This window comes from Mesoplodon mirus (assembly GCF_964341445.2).
Source record: "Mesoplodon mirus genome assembly, chromosome: 11".
Classification (NCBI taxonomy): Eukaryota; Metazoa; Chordata; class Mammalia; order Artiodactyla; family Ziphiidae; genus Mesoplodon; species Mesoplodon mirus.
The window spans coordinates 60,844,301-60,867,254 of record NC_138987.1 but is presented as its reverse complement, the minus strand read 5'-3'; the positions used below and the strand labels follow the sequence as shown (position 1 = coordinate 60,867,254).

Sequence of the window (22,954 nt, the reverse complement as noted above, 5' to 3'; positions counted from 1 at the left end):
ACCTGAGGTTTAATTCATTATGTATTTAGAAGGTAATTTGCTTGAATTCTGCTTTCCTTCCGGGGATAATTTGTACCACACTCTGAAACTCTCAGATGAAACATAAGATTTGAATATAAGAAGTGGTTTCTAAAACATCAATGTACATTATTTATAAGATCACTAGTCACTGGCAGGGTTTACCAGAAGCATAAGCTTGATGAGGATGGGGGCTGTGACTATTTTGTGTACCCCATTATATCCCTAGCATTTTACAGTACCTGGCTAATTTAAAATTTAAAAATATTTGTCAGCAGTGACAACCTCCCATGAGAACTTGCTTCTTGAAAAGGATCTCCTTCATCCCTATCTAGAAGAAGAGAAGAGGAGAGAGGAAACTGCCTAGTGCAGAGACCCAATTCCTACTTCATGGATGTGAAATGCCCAGGATGCTATAAAATCATCACTCTCTTTAGTCATGCACGAATATTAGGTTTATGTGTTGGCTGCTCTACTGTCCTCTGGCAGCCTACAGGAGAAAAAGCAAAGCTTACAGAAAGATGCTCCTTCAGACAGAAGCAGCACTAAAAGCACCCTGAATCAGGATGAATGGGAAACCATCCCAACAAACACATTTTGGATACACACACACACACACACACGCACACACACACACATCTTTTTTTTAATATTTGGTTAATGAACGAGTGGAATAATCCTGAACACTAAATTTACATCTGAAAAGATATTACTCATTAAAAAACACTGATATAAAGCAGAAACTAACACATCATTGTAAAGCAATTATACTCCAATAAAGATGTTAAAAAAAAACACTGAAAATAGTGTTGACAGTGATGGAATGGCACATTAGGACATCTAGGAGCTTTTTCCTTTATATTTACAATACATACTATTTTCCTTCTATGGCTTATTTTTTTGTCATTAGGTAGTCAGAAAGCTTGAATTTACTTGTGTCTCTCATCTGTGTACTAGATAAAACTGTACCCCCATCACCACATAAAAAGATACCACCTCAAAAGGCCCATTATAAATTTGTATTCCCATAGCATTTTGTACAAAATTTTTGCAGGCTTTTAACTCTACTTACTGCCCTCCCTCTTGTACCCAGATGGTGAGTTCCTAGGAAGCAGGCACCAACTTTATTCATCTTTTTATCTTTAACACCTAAACATAATTTATGCTCAAGAATGTTAGCTGTAAGAATACAATTTTCAATTTCTTTTTTTTTGTTTCTGTTTTTGTTTTGTTTTTTGCGGTACGCGGGCCTCTCACTGTTGTGGCCTCTCCCGTTGCGGAGCACAGGCTCTGGACGCGCAGGCTCAGCGGTCATGGATCACGGGCCTAGCTGCTCCGCGGCATGTGTGATCTTCCCGGACCGGGGCATGAACCCGTGTGCCCTGAATTGGCAGGCGGACTCTCAACCACTGCACCACCAGGGAAGCCCCAATTTCTTTTAAGTATCTCCAATGGGAAAGTGAATCTCAATGAACATTAAGAGAACACTGCCACCACCTGGATAATATAGGTCATGCACCCTTTAGCAAATACCAGGAAGAGATAGCACAGAATTTGTGTATAGGTAGATCAGAAGTTTGAAATTTAAACCCAGCTCTATCATTTGCTGTGTTAAATTGGAAAATCTCAATCTTTTAAAACATCAGTTTCCCCTTCTACAAAATGGGCATACTATCTGTTCTATTTCTCAGGGATAATCATGACAGTCAAATTAGATAATGACTGTAAAAGTACTTTATTGATTACAAAGCATTTTCCAAGTGTGAGACCACAGGTGATATTTACTATACCATGTTGAGTAAAACAAATCCATCTTTTTTTATTGAATATTTTATTAACATAATAGTTGTCTAAACAAATCCATCTTATTCCTTACCGCAAATCTAAGTAAATTACCTTCAGCTTGAGAATCAGAGCCAACTCATAAAATTTTAGAGGCCTAATGGCAAATTTCTTTCTTTACATGTTAATGTGGACTCACTATCATTAACTTACTGAAATGTGTTGTTGAACATAAAAATATGTTAAAATTAAAACTACGTGGAGATACCATTTCTCACCCACCAGCCTGGCAAAAATCCAAAAGCTTGACAACAAACTGAGTTGTCAAATAAGTTGGAGAGACTGTGGTAAAAAGCCTGTCATATATTGTTTGTGGAAATAGAAAACAGCATAACTCCTTTTGCACTGTTTAGCAAAATTACATTATCTTTTTACCCTTCAACCTAACAGTTCTACTTCTAGGAATATATTCCAAAGATACAATGGCAAAAATAAGAAAAAACAATATGTACAAGGCATATTCAGACCAGTAAGCAAGGAAGCTATCAAAGAATACTGGGGTTGGGCTTCCCTGGTGGTGCAGTGGTTGAGAGTCCACCTGCTGATGCAGGGGACACAGGTTTGTGCCCCGGTCTGGGAAGATCCCACATGCCGCAGAGCGGCTAGGCCCGTGAGCCATGGCCACTGAGCCTGCACGTCTGGAGCCTGTGCTCCGCAACGGGAGAGGCCACAACAGTGAGAGGTCAGCGTACCGCAAAAAAAAAAAAAAAAAAAAAAAAAAAAGAATACTGGCGTTGTTTTACTGCACACTTTAAATTTGTAATCTTAAAATGAGATTTGAATTTTTATTGAGTACCTTTAAAAAGGTAGCATCAAAATTATAAAATTAACATCTGTTATGAATCACATCTAAAACTGGGTATAACAGAAATTTTATTTCCTGATTTAATTTCAGGGGAACTAATGTTTAGGAAAGCTATTAGGTGAATGTTTATTTATTTATTTATTTATTTTATACAGCAGGTTCTTATTAGTCATCCATTTTATACACATCAGTGTATACATGTCAATTCCAATCGCCCAATTCATCACACCACCATCCCCACCCCCCCACGGCTTTCACCCCTTGGTGTCCATACATTTGTTCTCTACATCTGTGTCTCAACTTCTGCCCTGCAAACCAGTTCATCTGTACCGTTTTTCTAGGTTCCACATACATGCGTTAATATACGATATTTGATCCATCCACGTCTCAACAAATGACCCAATTTCGTTCCTTTTTATGGCTGAGTAATATTCCATTGTATATATGTACCACATCTTCTTTATCCATTCATCTGTCGATGAGCATTTAGGTTGCTTCCATGACCTGGCTATTGTAAATAGTGCTGCAGTGAACATTGGGGTGCATGTGTCTTTTTGATTTATGGTTTTCTCTGGGTATATGCCCAGTAGTGGGATTGCTGGATCATATAGTAATTCTATTTTTAGTTTTTTAAGGAACCTCCATACTGTTCTCCATAGTGGCTGTATCAATTGACATTCCTACCAACAGTGCAAGAGGGTTCCCTTTTCTCCACACCCTCTCCAGCATTTGTTGTCTGTAGATTTTCTGATGATGCCCATTCTAACTGGTGTGAGGTGATACCTCACTGTAGTTTTGATATGCATTTCTCTAATAATTAGTGATGTTGAGGAGCTTTTCAAATGCTTCTTGGCCATCTGTATGTCTTCTTTGGAGAAAGGTCTATTTAGGTCTTCTGCTCATTTTTGGATTGGGTTGTTTGTTTCTTTAATATTGAGCTGCATGAGTTGTTTATATATTTTGGAGATTAATCCTTTGTCCGTTGATTCGTTTGCAAATATTTTCTCCCATTCTGAGGGTTGTCTTTTCATCGTTTATGGTTTCATTTGCTGTGTAAAAGCTTTTAAGTTTCATTAGGTCCCATCTGTTTATTTTTGTTATTTCCATTACTCTAGGAGGTGGATCAAAAAAGATCTTGCTGTGATTTATGTCAAAGAGTGTTCTTCCTATGTTTTCCTCTAAGAATTTTAGAGTGTCAGGTCTTACATTTAGGTCTCTAATCCATTTTGAGTTTATTTTTGTGTGTGGCGTTAGAGAGTGTTCTAATTTCATTCTTTTACATGTAGTTGTCCAGTTTTCCCAGCATCATTTTTTTTCCTTTTTTTTTTTCTTTTGCGGTACGCGGGCCTCCCAGTGTTGTGGCCTCTCCCATTGCGGAGCACAGGCTCTGGACGCATAGGATCAGTGGCCATGGCTCACGGGCCCAGCCGCTCCGCGGCATGTGGGATCTTCCCGGACCGGGGCACGAACCCGTGTCCCCTGCATCAGCAGGTGGACTCTCAACCACTGCGCCACCAGAGAAGCCCCCCAGCACCACTTATTGAAGAGACTGTCTTTTCTCCATTGTATATCCTTGCCTCCTTTGTCATAGATTAGTTGACCATAGGTGCGTGGGTTTACCTCCGGGCTTTCTATCTTGTTTCATTGATCTATGTTTCTGTTTTTGTGCCAGTACCATATTGTCTTGATTACTGTAGCTTTGTAGTATAGTCTGAAGTCAGGGAGTCTGATTCCTCCAGCTCCATTTTTTCCCCTCAAGACTGCTTTGGCTATTCGGGGTCTTTTGTGTCTCCAAACAAATTTTAAGATTTTTTGTTTCAGTTCCATAAAAAATGCCATTGGTAATTCAATAGGGATTGCATTGAATCTGTAGATTGTTTTGGGTAGTATAGTCATTTTCACAATATTGATTCCTCCAATGCAAGAACATGGTATATCTCTCCATCTGTTGGTATCATCTTTAATTTCTTTCATCAGTGTCTTATAGTTTTCTGCATACAGGTCTTTTGTCTCCCTAGGTAGGTTTATTCCTAGGTATTTTATTCTTTTTGTTGCAATGGTAAATGGGAATGTTTCCTTAATTTCTCTTTCAGATTTTTCATCATTAGTGTATAGGGATGCAAGAGATTTCTGTGCATTAACTTTGTATCCTGCAACTTTACCAAATTCATTGATTAGCTCTAGTAGTTTTCTGGTGGCATTTTTAGGATTCTCTATGTATAGTATCACGTCATCTGCAAACAGTGACAATTTTACTTCTTCTTTTCCAATTTGTATTCTTTTTATTTCTTTTTCTTCTCTGATTGCCGTGGCTAGAACTTCCAAAACTAAGTTGAATAATAGTGGTGAGAGTGGACATCCTTGTCTTGTTCCTGATCTTAGAGGAAATGCTTTCAGTTTTTCACCATTGAGAATGATGTTTACTGTGAGTTTGTCATATATGGCCTTTATTATCTTGAGGTAGGTTCCCTCTATGCCCACTTTCTGGAGAGCTTTTATCATAAATGGGTGTTGAATTTTTTCAAAAGCTTTTTCTGCATCTATTGAGATGATCATATGATTTTTATTCTTCAATTTGTTAATATGGTGTATCACATCGATGATTTGCGTATATTGAAGAATCCTTGCATCCCTGGGATAACTCCCACTTGATCATGGTGTATGACCCTTTTAATGTGTTGTTGGATTCTGTTTGCTAGTATTTTGCTGAGGATTTTTGCATCTATATTCATCAGTGATATTGGTCTGTAATTTTCTTTTTTGTAGTATCTTTGTCTGGTTTTGGTATCAGGGTGATGGTGGCCTCATAGAATGAGTTTGGGAGTGTTCCTTCCTCTGCAATTTTTTGGAAGAGTTTGAGAAGGATGGGTGTTAGCTCTTCTCTAAATGTTTGATAGAATTCACCTGTGAAGCCATCTGGTCCTGGACTTTTGTTTGTTGGATGGTTTTTAATCACAGTTTCAATTTCATTACTTGTGATTGGTCTGTTCATATTTTCTATTTCTTCCTGGTTCAGTCTTCGAAGGTTATACCTTTCTAAGAATTTGTCCATTTCTTCCAGGTTGTCCATTTTATTGGCATAGAGCTGCTTGTCGTAGTCTCTTAGGATGCTTTGTATTTCTGCAGTGTCCGTTGTAACTTCTCCTTTTTCATTTCTAATTTTATTGATTTGAGTCTTCTCCCTCTTTTTCTTGATGAGTCTGGCTAATGGTTTATCAATCTTGTTTATCTTCTCAAAGAACCAGCTTTTAGTTTTACTGATCTTTGCTACTGTTTTCTTTGTTTCTATTTCATTTATTTCTGCTCTGATCTTTATGATTTCTTTCTTTCTAACTTTGGGTTTTGTTTGTTTTTCTTTCTCTAGTTCCTTTAGGTGTAAGGTTAGATTATTTATTTGACATTCTTCTTGTTTCTTGAGGTAGGCTTGTATAGCTATAAACTTCCCTCTTAGAACTGTTTTTGCTGCATCCCATAGGTTTTGGATCATCGTGTTTTCATTGTCATTTGTCTCTAGGTATTTTTTGATTTCCGCTTTGATTTCTTCAGTGATCTCTTGGTTATTTAGTAACGTATTGTCTAGCCTCCATATGTTTGTGTTTTTTACGTTTTCTTCCCTGTAATTGATTTCTAATCTCATAGCATTGTGGTCAGAAAAGACGCTTGATATGATTTCAATTTTCTTAAATTTATTGAGGCTTGATTTGTGAACCAAGATGTGATCTATCCTGGAGAATGTTCCATGCACACTTAAGAAGAAAGTGTAATCTGCTGTTTTTGGATGGAATGTCCTATAAATATCAATTAAATTTGTCTGGTCTATTTTGTCATTTAAAGTTTCTGTTTCCTTATTTATTTTCATTTTGGATGATCTGTCCATTGGTGTAAGTGAGGTGTTAAAGTCCCCCACTATTACTGTGTTACTGTCGATTTCCTCTTTTATAGCTATTAGTAGTTGCTTTATGTATCGAGGTGTTCCTATGTTGGGTGCATGTATATTTATAATTATTATATCTTCTTCTTGGATTGATCCCTTGATCATTATGTAGTATCCTTCCTTGTCCCTTGTAACATCTTTATTTTAAAGTCTATTTTATTGGAAATGAGTATTGCTACTCCAGCTTTCTTTTGATTTGCATTTGCATGGAATATCTTTCTCCATCTTCTCACTTTCAGTCTGTCTGTGTCCCTAAGTCTGAAGTGGGTCTCCTGTAAACAGCATAAATATGGGTCTTGTTTTTGTATCCATTCAGCAAGCCTGTGTCTTTTGGTTGGAGCATTTAATCCATTCATGTTTAAGGTAATTATAGATATGTATGTTCCTATGACCATTTTCTGAATTGTTTTGGATTTGTTTTTGTAGGTCCTTTTCTTCTCTTGTGTTTCCTGGTTAGAGAAGTTCCTTTAGCTTTGTTGTAGAGCTGGTTTGGTGGTGCTGAATTCTCTTAGCTTTTGCTTGTCTGTAAAGCTTTTGATTTCTCCATCGAATCTGAATGAGATCCTTGCCAGGTAGAGTAATCTTGGTTGTTGGTTCTTCCCTTTCATCACTTTAAGTATATCATGCCACTCCCTTCTGGCTTGTAGAGTTTCTGCTGAGAAATCAGCTGTTAACCTTACGGGAGTTCCCTTGTATGTTATTTGTTGTTTTTCCCTTGCCGCTTTCAATAATTTTTCTTTGTCTTTAATTTCTGCCAGTTTGATTATTATGTGTCTCGGCGTGTTTCTCCTTGAGTTTATCCTGTATGGGACTCGCTGTGCTTCCTGGACTTGGGTGGCTATTTCCTTTCCCATGTTAGGGAAGTTTTCGACTATAATCCCTTCAAATATTTTCTCAGGTCCTTTCTCTCTCTCTCCCCCTTCTGGGACCCCTATAATGCGAATGTTGTTGCGTTTAATATTGTCCCAGAGGTCTCTTAGGCTGTCTTCATTTCTTTTCGTTCTTTTTTCTTTATTCTGTTCTGCAGCAGTGGATTCCACCATTCTGTCTTCCAGGTCACTTAACCGTTCTTCTGCCTCAGTTATTCTGCTATTGATCCCTTCTAGTGTAGTTTTCATGTCAGTTATTGTATTGTTCATCTCTGTTTGTTCTTTAATTCTTCTAAGTCTTTGTTAAACATTTATTGCATCTTCTCGATCTTTGCCTCCATCCTTTTCCCGAGGTCCGGGATCATCTTCACTATCATTATTCTGAATTCTTTTTCTGGAAGGTTGCCTATCTCCACTTCATTTAGTTGTCTTTCTGGGGTTTTATCTTGTTCCTTCACCTGGTACATAGCCCTCTGACTTTTCATCTTGTCTATCTTTCTGTGAATGTGGTTTTTGATCCACAGGCTGCAGGATTGTAGTTCTTCTTGCTTCTGCTGTCTGCCCTCTGGTGGATCTAGGTGAATGTTTTATAAATTACTGTTTCTAATTTTCGGTCATACCCTCATGATTCCAGCAAGCTAGTCCTATTTTCTAAGATATGTATCAAATCTAGTACACGTTAAAAATCCTATAAGGTCCTAGGTAGTTTTCATTTAATTATTCATTAAAGAAACACTTATTCTCCTATTGTAACAAGTGTGAAGTCTTTCGACTGTTAATAAAAGATCCGTCAACCATCAAAAAAAAACCAAAACAAAACTACTTGGGGTTGTGTGAAAGAATTCAAGAGTCAACTTGAGGGGACTCCCACTGTCCAGTGATGGGACATTTGAGCATCAAAAAGAATAACAACTGCAAAGAATGTAAACATATCATAGCTGTTCAAAATCATAATAATTTTTAAAACTCTGATCACCTTTGGAGGATATTACAGAACCAACTTATTATTCTATAACTTAGCAAGTAAAGAGAAACAAATCAAATATACAGCCTACTTTTTCTATATGAACTGTATCCCTGCATGACCAAATAGTTGATGAAGCAAAGTCCTTATTTATAGAAGAATTTAAAATAATAACTAAGGAATGATAGAATAGCACCACTTTGTAACCCCTAGTGAAACGTTCATTTGGGTAATGATTATCAAATGTTATTAAAAATCATTAGGTTAAAAACTGATTGGGTATCATAAGGAAAAAAAACTATATACAAATATCCGTTATGAACGTCGATGTAAAAAACCTCAACAAAATTATTAGCAAACCGAGGGACTTCCCTGGTGGCGCAGTGGTTAAGAATCCGCCTGCCAATGCAGGGGACACGGGTTCGAGCCCTAGTCCAGGAAGATCCCACATGCTGCAGAACAACTAAGCCCTTGTGCCTCAACTACTGAGACTGTGCTCTAGAGCCCGCAAGCCACAACTACCGAGCCCACATGCTACAACTAATGAAGCCCGCATGCCTAGAGCCCATGCTCCGCAACTAGAGAAGCCACAGCAATGAGAAGCCCACTCGCCGCAACAAGAGAAAGCCCACGCGCAGCAACAAAGACCCAATAGAGCCAAAAATAAATTAATTAAATAAATAAAAATTTAAAAGTATTAGCAAACTGAATTCAGGAACATATAAAAGAGGTGTAAACACCATGACCAACTGCAGTTAGTGCCAGGAACCCAAGGCTGGTTAAATGTTCAAAAATCAAGTAATGTAATTTGGCATATTAAAAGAATAAAGGCAAAATCCCCATGATCATCTCAGTAAATGCAGAACTAGTATTTGACAGAATCTGATATTCATTCATGATAAAATCTCCCAGCTAATAATAGGAGGAAATTTCCTCATTTTGATAGACGAAAAAGTTATAAATACCCTACAGCTAACTTCATACCTAACGCTAAAAGACTGAATGCATTCCCTGTAAAATCAGGAACAAGGCAAAGGTGTCTGCTCTCACCATTTCTATTCAACATTATGCTGGAAGTTCTAGATAATGCCCTAAGAAAAAGCAAACAAACAACAAAACCAAAACCAAATAGCTTAAAGGAATCCAGATTGGAAAGGAAGAAATAAAACTGTCCTTATTCAAGACATGATAGTCTATGTAGAAAATTCTAAGGAACCCACAATAAAACTACTAGAATTAGTAAATGAGTCCAGGGAGGTCACAGGATACAAGATCAATATATAAAAATCAACTATATTTCTATACACTGGCAATAAACAGACTGAAATGAAATTAAGAAAACAATTCCATTCATAATAATATCAAAAGGACTTAAATAGGAATAAATTTAACGAAACAAATGTAAAATTTATACACCAAAAAGTATAAAACATTGCTGAGAGAAATTAAAGTAGTAATTGTTAAGATGGTAATTTCCCCAAAATTGATATATAGTTTAAATGCAATTCCTCTCAAAATCCTAGTAGGGTTCTTTGTAGAAGTTGATAAGCTGATCAAAGTGCAAAAGACCTAGGAGAACCAAAACAATTTTGAAAAAGAACAATTGAAAGATTTACACTAACTGTAATTGATTTCAAAGCTTACGAGAAAGCTAAAGTACTCAAGAGAATGTGGTATTATTATAAAGATAGGAATGTAAATCAATGCAACAGAATTGAGAGACCAGAAAGAAACACTTATATTAATGGTCAACTGATTTTCAACAAAGGTGTCAAGACATTTCAATGAGGAAAGAAGTTTTCCACAAATAGTGCTGGAATAATTGGATATCCACATGCAAAAAAGAAAAACTTAGACCCTTACCTCATACCATACACAAAAATTAATTCAAAATGGATCACCGAATTAAATGAAAAAGCTTAAAACTATAGTCTTCTAGAAGAAAACAGGAGAAAATCTTCATGACTCTGGGCTAGCAGAATTCTCAGAGACAACACCAAAAGCATGAGGCATAAAAGAAAAATATGATAAATTGTACTTCAATAAAATTTAAAACTTTTGATTTTTAAGAGATACCATTAAGAAAATGAAAAAACAAGCCACTGGCTGGAAGAAAATATTGCAAATCACATATCTGAAAAAAGACTTGTATCTAGAATATACAAAGAACTCTTATGACTCAATAATAAGACAATAACCCAATTTTAAAATGTGCAAAAGACTTGAACAGACACTTCACCAAAGACACCCAAATGACTAATAAGCACATAAAAAGCTGTTCAGAATCATTGGGTTTTAGGGAAATGCAAATTAAAACCACAATGAGATACTACTACATGCCCATTAGAATGGCTATAATAAAAAAGACAGACAATAGTAAGTGATGATGAGGATGTAGAGAAACCAAAACTCTCATACATTGCTGGTGGGAATGTAAAATGGTAAGCCACTTTGGAAAACTGGCAGTTTCTTAAAAAGTTAATCACATCTTTACCACACAGCTTTATAAAGTTTTGATATCCTGTAGAGAAGTCCAGACCCTTCTTCACTCTTTTACAAAATTATCTTGGCTTCTGTTTTGTCTTCTACTATCAATAAAATTTTAGGATTCATGAAAATTCTGTGCAAAACCCTGTTGAGATTTTAATTGGAACTGTGTTAAGTTTATAAGTTACTTTGGGGAGAGCCTCCATATTTTTGATTGTTTCCCTCCATTTAACACAGTATATTAGTTGTCTACTACTGCATAAAATATTATCGTAAACTTAGTAGTATATAACAACACATATTTATTATCTCACAGTTTCTATGGGTCAGTTGTCTGGGCATGGCTTAGCTACGCTATAGTCAGTGTTGGCCAGGGCTGAGTTCTCATCTGAGGCTCAAGTTGGGAAGGATCCACTTCTGTCACATGACTTTTGGCAGCATTCAGTTCTTTGCAGGCTGTTAGATGAGGGCCTCAATTTCTTGCTGCGTGTTGGCTAGGGGCTGCCTTTAGTTTCTTATCATGTGGCCTTCTCCTTAGGACAGCTCACAAAATGGCAGTTTGCTTCTTGAATGCCAACAAAGGAGAGAAACCTTTGCCAGATTTTATTTCTTAAAAGCAAATCAGGGCTTCCCTGGTGGCACAGTGGTTCAGAATCTGCCTGCTAATGCAGGGGACACGGGTTCGAGCCCTGGTCCAGGAAGATCCCACATGCCGCGGAGCAACTAAGCCCGTGTGTCACAACTACTGAGCCTGCGCTCTAGAACCCACGAACCACAACTACTGAGCCCATGTGCCACAACTACTAAAGCCCATACACCTGGAGCCTGTGCTCCGCAACAAGAGAGGCCGCGATAGTGAGAGGCCCGCACACCGCAATAAAGAGTGGCCCCTGCCTGCCACAACTAGAGAAAGCCCTTGCACAGAAACGAAGACCCAACGCAGCAAAAATAAAAATTATAAAATGAATAAATAAATAAATCTTAAAAAAAAAGAGTAATCTATATTTGCTAAGTGTCCTCATCTGTCATTTGTTTCTTTCCCCATTCATTTTTCTCTATATTTTAAGTTATGTTAGATTTGGGAAATCATCAATGGTTCCATAAAAACACAACATAACCAGATTTGCATTACTGAAAGATCACTTGTGGCTATGCTATTAAGAACAGAAGTTGAGTGAAACTGATGGGAGGGAGAACTAAATTAAGAAGCTTAACTAGAATAGTAAGAATGGGGAGAAGTAGATGGATTTGAGACCTATTATAGGATCTGAAGGATGAGGAAATCAAAGATCACATGTGATTCCAGCTGAATAATGGATTTTGATATTCATTGAATAGAAAATACAGATGAAGAAATCTGACTATGTAAAGATAAAAAATTCCTACATGGCAAAACTGCAAAAGGAAAACCAAAAGTCAAATGATAAACTGGGAGGAGGAGGAATGTATGCAACTCATTTCACAAAAGGCTAATATCCAACAAAAACATAGGAAAATACATGAATAATTCATAAAAACGGAAACACAAATGGTTCTTAAACACATAAAAAGATGCTCAACCTCACTGGTAATTTTTAAAAAGTAAAATAAAAACAACACTGAAAAAAAAAACAAACACTGAGATACCATTTTATACCTATTGGAAAAACAAACATTAAAAAACAAAGTGATAATGAACTGAGGTAAGGGTGGAAAAACAAGTACTCTTCTGATTGTTGGTGAGAGTGGAAAATGGTATGATCAATATGGAAGGCAATATGGCAACATCTATCAAAATTACAAACGTATATACCTTTTTTAAAAAAATAAATTTATTTATTTATTTTTGGCTGCATTGGGTCTTCGTTGTTGCATGCGGGCTCTTTGACTCAGCAATTCTACTTCTAGGATTCAACTTACAGTTATATTTGCAAACTTGCAAAATAAAAGGATATGTAATCTTATTCACTGCAGCATTGTATTAGCTAAGGTAACCATAAAATAAATTGTTTTGTTTTGTCCAAATCGGCACACTTTTATAAGAGAAAGGGGACACTATTAATATTTAAGCTGGACATATATACACTACCAAATGTAAAATAGATAGCTAGTGGGAAGCAGCAGCATAGCACAAGGAGGTCAGCTTGGTGTTTTGTTTTGTTTTGTTTTTTGCGGTATGCGGGCCTCTCACTGTTGTGGCCTCTCCCGTTGCGGAGCACAGGCTCCGGACACGCAGGCTCAGCGGCCATGGCTCACGGGCCCAGCCGCTCCACGGCATGTGGGATCTTCCCAGACCGGGGCACGAACCCGTGTCCCCTGCATCAGCAGGCGGACTCTCAACCACTGCGCCACCAGGGAAGCCCCAGCTTGGTGTTTTGTGACCACCTAGAGGGGTGGGATAGGGAGGGTGGGAGGGAGACGCAAGAGGGAGGAGATATGGGGATATATGTATAGCTGATTCACTATGTTACAAAGCAGACACACCATTGTAAAGCAATTATACTCCAATAAAGAAAAAAAAAAAATTAAGCTGGGACAATTGGCATAGCTGAGACTGTCCCAAACAAACCAGGAAATGAAGTCATTCTAATAATAACAAAAGATGGAAAACAATACAAATATTCACCAACAGGGGATTTTTAAAATAATAATACATAATAATACATCCAGACAATGGAATACTACATAGCCATAAAAAGAAGCACATTATACACTGATTTGGAAGGTTCTCCAAGGCGTATAGTAAAAAAAAAAAATTTAAGGAAAAATATAAAACAGTGCTTATATTATATTACCATTTGTGTAAAAGAGGAAAAAATATAATTGCTTAGAAATGAATAAAATATATCTGGAAGGATATATAGAAAACCAATAACAACGTTTGCCACTGGAAAGGGGAAGTGGGTAGCTAGGAAACAGAAACAGGAGGGTGACTTCACCATATGCCCATTTGTACCTTTTGAATTTTGAACCAGATGAATAAATAAAATTTTAAAAGAAAACGGTTCTATTAATGAGTTGGCTAATTGATAAGTTTTATGACCTATATTTTTTCCCTGCTTGAGCTTATATGCTGAATAATAAAAATTCTGTTGAAACTATCACAACATTGTTAATTGGCTATACCCCAATATAAACTAAAAAGTTTAAAAAAAAATTTTTAGAAAGGAAAAAAAATTCTGTTAAACCTTGTAATCCTATAGAGTTCCTTAAATAGTTTTTAAATCATTTTAACTCTGTTATAAATACAGGAATGAGAATCATGCAAATCAAAACTAAGATAATATTTCATAAAAATTTGAAATCAAGTACTAGTATTGCCAGTAACTATCACAGAAAATTTATATGTACTTATTACTTTTTTCCATTTCTGTATTTAATAATTCTCAAAAAATGGCAATTATATTATATTAGTAATCATTTCATATATCATAAATTTATTTGGCACCTCTGTAATTTTTCACCTAATCAAACTGGACTGGAATAATAAATGCAAATCAGTAAATAAATACACTTAGCTCTGAAAATCTCTTACCTAAGTAGTAGTTACTACATAAATTACCTGATAATCTAAAATGGTTTTACCTAAAAATTTCCCAAAGATCAGAGAGCTGTAACAACAGCTTTTAGCAAATTGACAGGTAAAAGTGGATGATGTAAAACGTTTCAAATTACATAACATCTTGAGAAATTATGGCTTATGGAGTGTTCAACTAGATAAGTGTAGTTAAAAATTAATTTTACCTAGTCTTTTAGAGAATGTTTTTGGTCACTATATGGCAATATAAGATTCTGAAAACATCTTTCATATTCTTTAGGTTAAAAAAAGTTTAAAAAAGGTATGAGGGCTTCCCTGGTGGCACAGTGGTTGAGAGTCCGCCTGCCGATGCAGGGGACACGGGTTCGTGCCCCGGTCTGGGAAGATCCCACATGCCGCAGAGCGGCTGGGCCCGTGAGCCATGGCCACTGAGCCTGCGTGTCTGGAGCCTGTGCTCCACAACGGGAGAGGCCACAACAGTGAGAGGCCCGCGTACTGCAAAAAAAAAAAAAAAAAAGGTATGAAAATGCTACCAATCACTTAAGTTTTTTTCTTTTTGCTGTTCAAATTCTTTCAAATTAGCTTTAGTCTACAAAGAGCTTTTTAAAATATTTTTAAGAGACTTTAGCAAAATCAACATTCCCTTAGCATCTTATAATAATATGGACTTGCTATAATCTATTCTTATGGACATCAGAGAAGCCAAATTACAGGAGACATTTGGCAAAATAAAGAAAACGTGTATTAGGCATCATAAATCTCACCAGTGTGATGATAATATTGTGACTTGTTTTGACATGCTCATGTTTATATTTTTCAGTCCTATAAAATTTGTGTGTAACTGCTAAACCAAAGAGGAATTAGGAAAGCATACTGGAATAGATCATAGATAACTTAGAGGATATTTCATTTACTCCATGAAGGTCTAACATCAAGTTAAAATATGTGCACCAGCACCATAGTGCTCTAGTATCAGAATCTAAACCCTATTCAAGGGGAATTCTCAGCGGTCCGGTGGTTAGGACTCAGCGCTTTCACTGCCGGGGCCCAGGTTCGATCCCTGGCCAGAGAACTAAGATCCCACATGCCGTGCAGTGCAGCCAAATTTAAAAAAAAAATTTTTAATTAAAAAAAAATCCTGGGCTTCCCTGGTGGCACAGTGGTTGAGAGTCCGCCTGCTGATGCAGGGGACACGGGTTCGTGCCCCGGACCAGGAGGATCCCACATGCCGCGGAGCGGCTGGGCCCGTGAGCCATGGCCGCTGAGCCTGCGCGTCCGGAGCCTGTGCTCCACAACGGGAGAGGCCACAACAGTGAGAGGCCTGCGTACTGCAAAAATAAATAAATTAATTAATTAATTAAAAAAAAAAATCCTATTCCAATACATGTGCTTAACTAATGATGTCTTAGGAGTTTTTAAACATATTAATCTATTTGCTGACCTTGATGAATTATTATTTAAACTTTCAACTCCAATGAATCCCTTAAAGCCTGTGAGCCCAAAGCAACACAATGGCAGCATCAGCTAAGTTTCACCATAATAAATAATAAATAATAACTGAGCATAAAGAAGTGGTAAGTGTAACAACTTTCTCAAAAAACTTGGTGATGGAAGGAATACAGATAAGAGTAAAAATATAGCAATTATATCTCAAATTTTAAAAAAAGAAAAAAAAGCAATATTGATGGAAAATCTGAATTACATAAAGCTACTTAACTGAAATATATTTTAATTTAATCACACACAAAAAGAGTCAAAATATAGTGGCTGTTTCTTAAGATGGCAGAGTCTTGAGCATAATTAAATGCTGAATGATGGAGTCATCAGAAGAAGTTGAAAAATAGAGCAAAGTAAGTAGAGAGATTAACCTGAGAGTGGAGGAAGGATTCCTCTTAAATAGTATCTGAAGAGATAAATGTTGGTTATGAGTGTAATGGCAGGAAACTGAGGGTTTCTTTAGGAAGCAATGGGATGGTAAGTTTAAATGAAAGAGGAGCTTTAAAAGAAGTTTACTATGGAGTTGCCTTTAGGCTGTGGCTGAATATTCTTATCATAGTATTCAAAACTCTTCATAATGCAGCCCCCAGTATATCCTCAGCTTCACTGGTCCACACATTCTCACTCCCAACCAAACTCACTCCAACCAAACTCATCTAGAGTCCCTCAACTGTTCCTCTCATGATGTTTGTTCTTGCAGAGCCCTCTGTCTGGAACACCTTTCTCCTTATGTGCCTGCAAACATCTCTCAACCTTTAAGAGTTGGCTCCACACAAGGGATCCCCCAGAGGGAGCCCCACTTCAGCATCACTGGCTTAACCATGGCCTCCCCTCCCTCCCTCGGGTGGGAGGGGGTTCCTAACCCCCTCTCTGTTTTCCCTGGAGGCAGATGTCACAAAGCATTTGTAAGTTGCTTCAGGTGCAAGAACACCGCCCACTCAGGACTTAGCCCCATTATCCTTTTCAGACTGGCCACACACTAGGGCAGTCTGAGGAGCTAGCCGGGACCAGGTGGTAGAGTAGCAGCTTGGTGTTCTGACTGCCTAGCATCCTTCTCTAGCATTGTGATGCCACCTCCCCTCCTTGTCCCAAGGTTGTGAGGCTTTGTCTTTCCCTTTGGTGTCACATGAGTAGAACAGGGTCCCCAAAGCCCATGTGATCATTTCCCAGGCATCATTCCCTGGTGCCTGTGTGATCCTGCTTCAAGCAGGTAGGGGAAGAGGGCTCCAGGGCTGGCCAGGAGCGACACCTCCTGAAGGAAAATGGGAGCTTCTGATTCTAAGGCCCTGGCCTAGGCCCCTATCCTAATATTGCAGGAGGGGCCTCTCTCCCAAGCCCCATCCTAAGGGTTAGCCCTTGGGCCACATCTGCCATGGGGTCCGGCCACGCTTTTCTGACTAAATAAGCAATAAGAGGCTCTAAGCTGATCCAGTTCCAAGGCCCCTTTCTGCCCTGCCTTGGGTCTCCTTGCCTCCAGGTGAAGGAAGAGCTGGCACCACCTGCTTTCCTATCAGACTTGTCCAAGTGTTCCAAGGGACTTGTGACCAGAGCCCAGGATGGCTTGGTGGGAGTGTCCCGCTGCTTCTGCATGAAGCCCGGCTCCAGAGGTCTCGTTCTCGCCAGAACCCTGCCCTGCCCCCATGCAGTTCCTCACTGGAAATGCCGCACCCCCACTCACCCTCTCCTCCCTTTGCTGGAGAGGCAGCTCAGCCAAATAGGTCTAAGCAGGGTCCATCGGTGTGGACCAGAGCCAGCCTGAAGTCATTATGCACCTTCTGGTCTCCAGTTTCACAGTGTGTTAGGGGCAAGAGATGACTGCAAGACTTGCTCCTTAGAGGAATCAGGCCAGACTCAGTTTTGGAGGAAGGCAAGATTGAGAGGGAGCCAGTTCACCCCAGGATCTCTTCCGGGGTTTCCTACCAGCCCTTCCTGTTTGAGGCTGGTCTTCGGGAAGCAATAGGCCACCAGGCCTGGTTGACCCCAGTTCACGCCATGCCAGGAATCTGCCCACCTTCCAGGTTCAGTTCTTTAAGGTGCCTCTTCAGGGACACAGTGTGTCTCTCTGATTGGGCTTCTAAATCAAAAGCCTGATGTTCGTTTCCCTCTCATAGGGGGAGCTTTGGACACAGGACCAATTTGGAAAGGGTCAGAGCTTCCACTCTGCACACTGTAGAGGGGACACTCTGTAGGTCCATGGCTCCCTTACTATAGCGAGGTTGAGTAAATTTGTCTTCAGTTAACCTGGGACCTTCTGTTTAATTCCCTCCTGCCTCCCAAAGATTTTGACCGTTTTATAAATTTACCTCTGTTAACAGTGGCCCAGAAACTTCTCTGTGCGAAAAGCATGGGAAGTCTAAAGGCAGTCATTCCCTGGGAAATGGATCACGTTCTGTTTTGCTACCCCTACCCCGTTCATGAGGCCTCATTCAGTAAGGCAACCCCCGCGTAAGGCTGTCCTGTATCCCATGTCCCAGACACGTCAAGCGTCTGCGGAAAATAAGCTTGTTTTCCCGTTCAGGTCTTCAGTCGGTTACTTGCCACTACTGTCCCTCAGTTGCCTTTTTTGTAAAATGGGGTTTTAGTTTTGTCCTTTTATTTTATTTATTTTTTTTTTTTTTGCGGTACGCAGGCCTTTCACTGTTGTGGCCTTTCCCGTTGCGGAGCACAGGCTCTGGACGCGCAGGCTCAGCGGCCATGGCTCACGGGCCCAGCCACTCTGCGGCACCTGAGATCTTCCCGGACCGGGGCACGAACCCGGGTCTCCTGCACCGGCAGGCGGACTCTCAACCACTGCGCCACCAGGGAAGCCCTGTCCTTTTATTTTAATACTGGTAAATACTTGCATTCAAGCAGGGGAGGGAAGGCAGGGGTCTGGCCCCCTGCCCCATTCCTTTACTGCTGTGGGGCTTGCCCCTGGAGCAGACCCTCCTCTTTGCGCCCCGTGAGCTTCTTTGCTAGTAGTATCTCAGATTTTACATGTTCCATGTCGTGCCATGTAACCCCCTTCAAGATACCATTTGGAGGGTGGGGGAGATCTGCTTCCCACTGTGACTGGGCTGTGGGGTTCTCACTACCTTGCTTACAGGTGCATGGTTTGATAAACCTGTTGTATTCAAAAACTTGAGGGGCTTCCCTGGTGGCACAGTGGTTAAGAATCCGCCTGCCAATGCAGGGGCACGGGTTCGAGCCCTGGCCCGGGGAAGATCCCACATGCCGTGGAGCAACTAAGCCCATGTGCCACAACTACTGAGCTTGCGTTCGAGAGCTCGCAGGCCACAACTACTGAAGCCTGCGCGCCTAGAGCCCGTGCTCCGCAACAAGAGAAGCCACTGCAGTAAGAAGCCCGCGCACAGCAACAAAGACCAAACGCAGCCAAAAATAAAAATAAATAATAAATAAAAATTAAAAAAAAAAACTTGAAATGTAGGATGTCATTGTCTGTTTATATTTTTGGAATATCTGTACTACTTACAATTAATGAATAAAAGTGGGTTTAGGGCTTCCCTGGTGGTGCAGTGGTTAAGAGTCCGCCTGCCAATGCAGGGGACACGGGTTCGAGCCCTGGTGCGGGAAGATCCCACATGCTGCGGAGCAACTAAGCCCGTGCACCACAACTACTGAGCCTGCCCTCTAGAGCCTGCGAGCCACAACTATGGAAGCCCACGTGCCACAACTACTGAAGCCTGCATGCCTAGAGCCCATGCTCCACAACAAGAGAAGCCACCTCAATGAGAAGCCTGTGCACCGCAACAAAGAGTAGCCCCCGCTCACCGCAGCTAGAGAAAGCCCACGTGCAGCAACGAAGACCCAATGCTGCCAAAAATAAATAAATAAAATAAATTTTTTTTTAAAAAACCCATCCATGAATGGGAAAAAGAAAAAGAGTTGGCTCCAATCCCCCACCTCCATTGATGCCCCTCCCCCTTTATCTTAGCTATCCTTGACCCCGAGCCTAGTTAGATGCCCCTTCTTTCTACTTCTTTTTCCATATCTCTTCACCTCAGCATTTTTCATTAGGAATTTTAAACACTGGCTTTCTCATTTCTTCCAATAATAATCTTTTTGTTTTTAATTTCTGGATTTCCTAGCACTGGGCCTGGCACACTATAGGCCAATGAATAAAATATTCATTGAATGAATTGAAGATGATTATGTCAGAGCTCCCAGTACTTATATTTTACCCAGTAAAAGGCAAGATTACCTTTTACAAATGGAGAAACTAAGGCAGGAAGGAATGTGCACCAATAGTAACTTTTGCAGAACAAACGCTAATGAAAAAAATAACTTATGTGAAATAATCTTTCACTCTGACTAATTAAGATTCTAACTACAGTCTAAAGAGTAGAACAAATGATAGTCTGTAAATCATAACAAATATACATCCTCCAAACATAAGCATCAAGTTTCCAATTTTGTACCACAGAGTATATAGCTCTTTTGATTTAAAAATTCAAAATCCTTCCCCATACACCACAAAATTCTAGCACAACAAGGGACTGGCCTAAAAACCTACTATTAGAGATACCTGAAAGCTTATGAAAAGCTTCGGGTTTAGCTGGCCATGTCACAGCTGGCTAGTACTTTTGCAAAGATTTAACTGGGGGCTCTGGTGGCGCAGTGGTTGAGAGTCCGCCTGCCGATGCAGGGGACACGGGTTCGTGCCCCAGTCCGGGAAGATCCCACATGCTGTGGAGTGGCGGGGCCCGTGAGCCATGGCCGCTGAGCCTGCGTGTCCGGAGCCTGTGCTCCGCAACGAGAGAGGCCACAACAGTGAGAGGCCCGCGTACCACAAAAAAAAAAAAAAAGATTTAACTGGATAGGACCTTTTCAAATCAAAAATAAAAAAAGAACGTGACATTGCCAAACTCTAACCACCTGGGATGACAAACTGTTTCTTAAATATCTTATACTTTACACAATGCTGTGGGCCTCCCAAGTCACCGGTTCACTCTCCATCCTCATGCAAAAGTAGCAATGTTATAGTGGAAGAAGAATCAGTCCAAAGGTCAAAGTGCTAGATCTCTATGCAAAGAAACTCCCCTTCTACAGGCAGCCTTTCTTCACCGCTCAACCAGTTCCTACTATCAGAGAGAACTGGGAAGAAAAAGAGTGAGGAACTTGTTACTGATTATAATTAAAGCTAATTCAAGAAAGCAGGGGTAGGAAATAAAAGGAAGCAAACACCTTCTGGGTAATGTTTAGAAATTCCCTAACACATGTTATCTTTCTCGTGACAGCTCACAGAACTTCAGAGATATAACATTCCTATGAAACAAGGATAAGATTGGCCTACTACATTTGGAAAAATTAATGCTGGCTCGCATTTATACTAAGTATTAAGACCCAGAACTTTCTTAAAGAAGTAATGGGCAAAGCCATTAATACGGCAGCCAGGGTAAGCTGGAGTCCCTGAATTAGAGTCCTACCTATAGGAGAATGGATAGGGCAGATAAGGAATAACTACAGAAGGGAAAAACAAACAAACAAAAACAAAAGGAAGGTCACTCTACTTGGTTTCAAATAAACCCTCTGACCTTAACCAAGCCAAAGGAGAACTGCCTTTCCACAGAACACACCAGAGTATCGTTTTGATATTTCTTTTCCCACAGTTACCCTTGATGCTCATTTTAATCCAAAAACAAAAAGAAAAGCAAGTGACATTTTGTGATACAGCCAGCCTCTAGCCAATTCTCAGTACCGCATTATACTGCTTCGACGTAAATGCTTCCTTTAGGAACAACTGGAATAATTCAGTGGTTAATTTGGGATGAGAGAGCCTTGTAGTCAGAGACTTGGGTCTGATTCCTGACGCTGGTACTTATAAGATGGGTTATCTTATTTAAAAAAGTCTTGGGACTTCCCCGGTCGTCCACTGGTTAAGAATCCATCTTGCAGTGCAGAGAACGCTGGTTGGATCCCCGGTGGCGAAACTAAGATCCCACATGTCGGGGTACAACTGAGCCCCTGCGCCACAACTTGAGAGAAGCCCGCGCACTGCAGCAAAAGATCCCACATGCTGCAACTAAGACCTGATGCATCCAATAAATAAATAAATATTAAAAAAAGAAAAAGTCTTAATTTCTGAGTCTTAGTTTCCTCATCTTCAAAATGGGACTAGTAATAACTATTGTTTAGGTCTCTGGTAAGAGGGAGAGACAGACTATATAAAGTGGTTGACAAACCATAACAGCTTTTTTTTCCATGAGCTCCTACTAAATACAGATGCTGTGAAGATATAGGTGAATGTTCTCCTAGTTGCAAATGATAAAATTCCCAAATGTGCTTAGTTTTCAAAATTCATTTTGTACATCTTTTCTGCCTGTGAGGAATACAGAGGCAAGCAATTAAATTAGCTAAAATGTAGGGGGCACCTAATGGCTTATAAAATGTTTAAGGGCTCAGAGTTAAGGACACCTAAGTCTTTTTTTTTTTTTTGCGGTACGTGGGCCTCTCACTGTTGTGGCCTCTCTCGTTGCGGAGCACAGGCTCTGGACGCGCAGGCTCGGCGGCCATGGCTCACGGGCCCAGCCGCTCCGCGGCATGTGGGATCTTCCCGGACCGGGGCACGAACCCACGTCCCCTGCATCGGCAAGCGGACTCTCAACCACTGCACCACCAGGGAAGCTCAAGGACACCTAAGTCTTAAACAGACACCAAATAATTGTCAGCGGTAAAACGAGAACCCAGGCACCCTAGCAGTCCAGGATGACCTTTCCCCCGCCTCATGATCTCACTGAAGTGCCTGGGCGCTGTTTCTGGTCGGGGTAATTTCCTGCCATATGACTCCTCACTCACCAACACCGCGTGCTGTAAACGAGGCATTCGTTGGGCCTCCACGCCGCGCTACGAGACCGGGTACTGAAGGCTGGTTTTGGCCTTCGAATATCGGAGGTCACTAAGAGGCCTCTTGAGCAGGGCTCACTCTTATCCGAGTGTAGAGAGATACCGCTTTCCCCTCTCTCCGAGAATTCCATCGTTCTGACGCCGCCGAGTCCTCCGCCTTCACAACTGCCCCACCTCA

At 40.0% G+C, this 22,954-nt stretch overlaps 2 protein-coding genes across 2 annotated transcripts in view; one reads left to right on the top strand and one right to left on the bottom strand.

The window, feature by feature from the left end:
- Positions 1-22,953, bottom strand: part of RBMS2 (RNA binding motif single stranded interacting protein 2) — a 90,687-nt gene extending 67,734 nt beyond the window's left edge. The window contains exon 1 of the mRNA XM_082636804.1: positions 22,729-22,953. Within this exon, the coding sequence (XP_082492930.1) occupies positions 22,729-22,755 (27 nt within the window). The 5' untranslated portion in view covers positions 22,756-22,953. The remainder of the gene's footprint in view (positions 1-22,728) is intronic.
- On the top strand, positions 409-567 carry LOC309812477 (small ribosomal subunit protein eS27-like; the record flags this gene model as incomplete). Its single annotated transcript, XM_082636268.1, has 1 exon — positions 409-567. One exon carries the CDS (start codon positions 409-411, stop codon positions 565-567), a length of 159 nt encoding a protein of 52 aa, XP_082492394.1.
- Position 22,954: the final 1 nt, after the last annotated feature.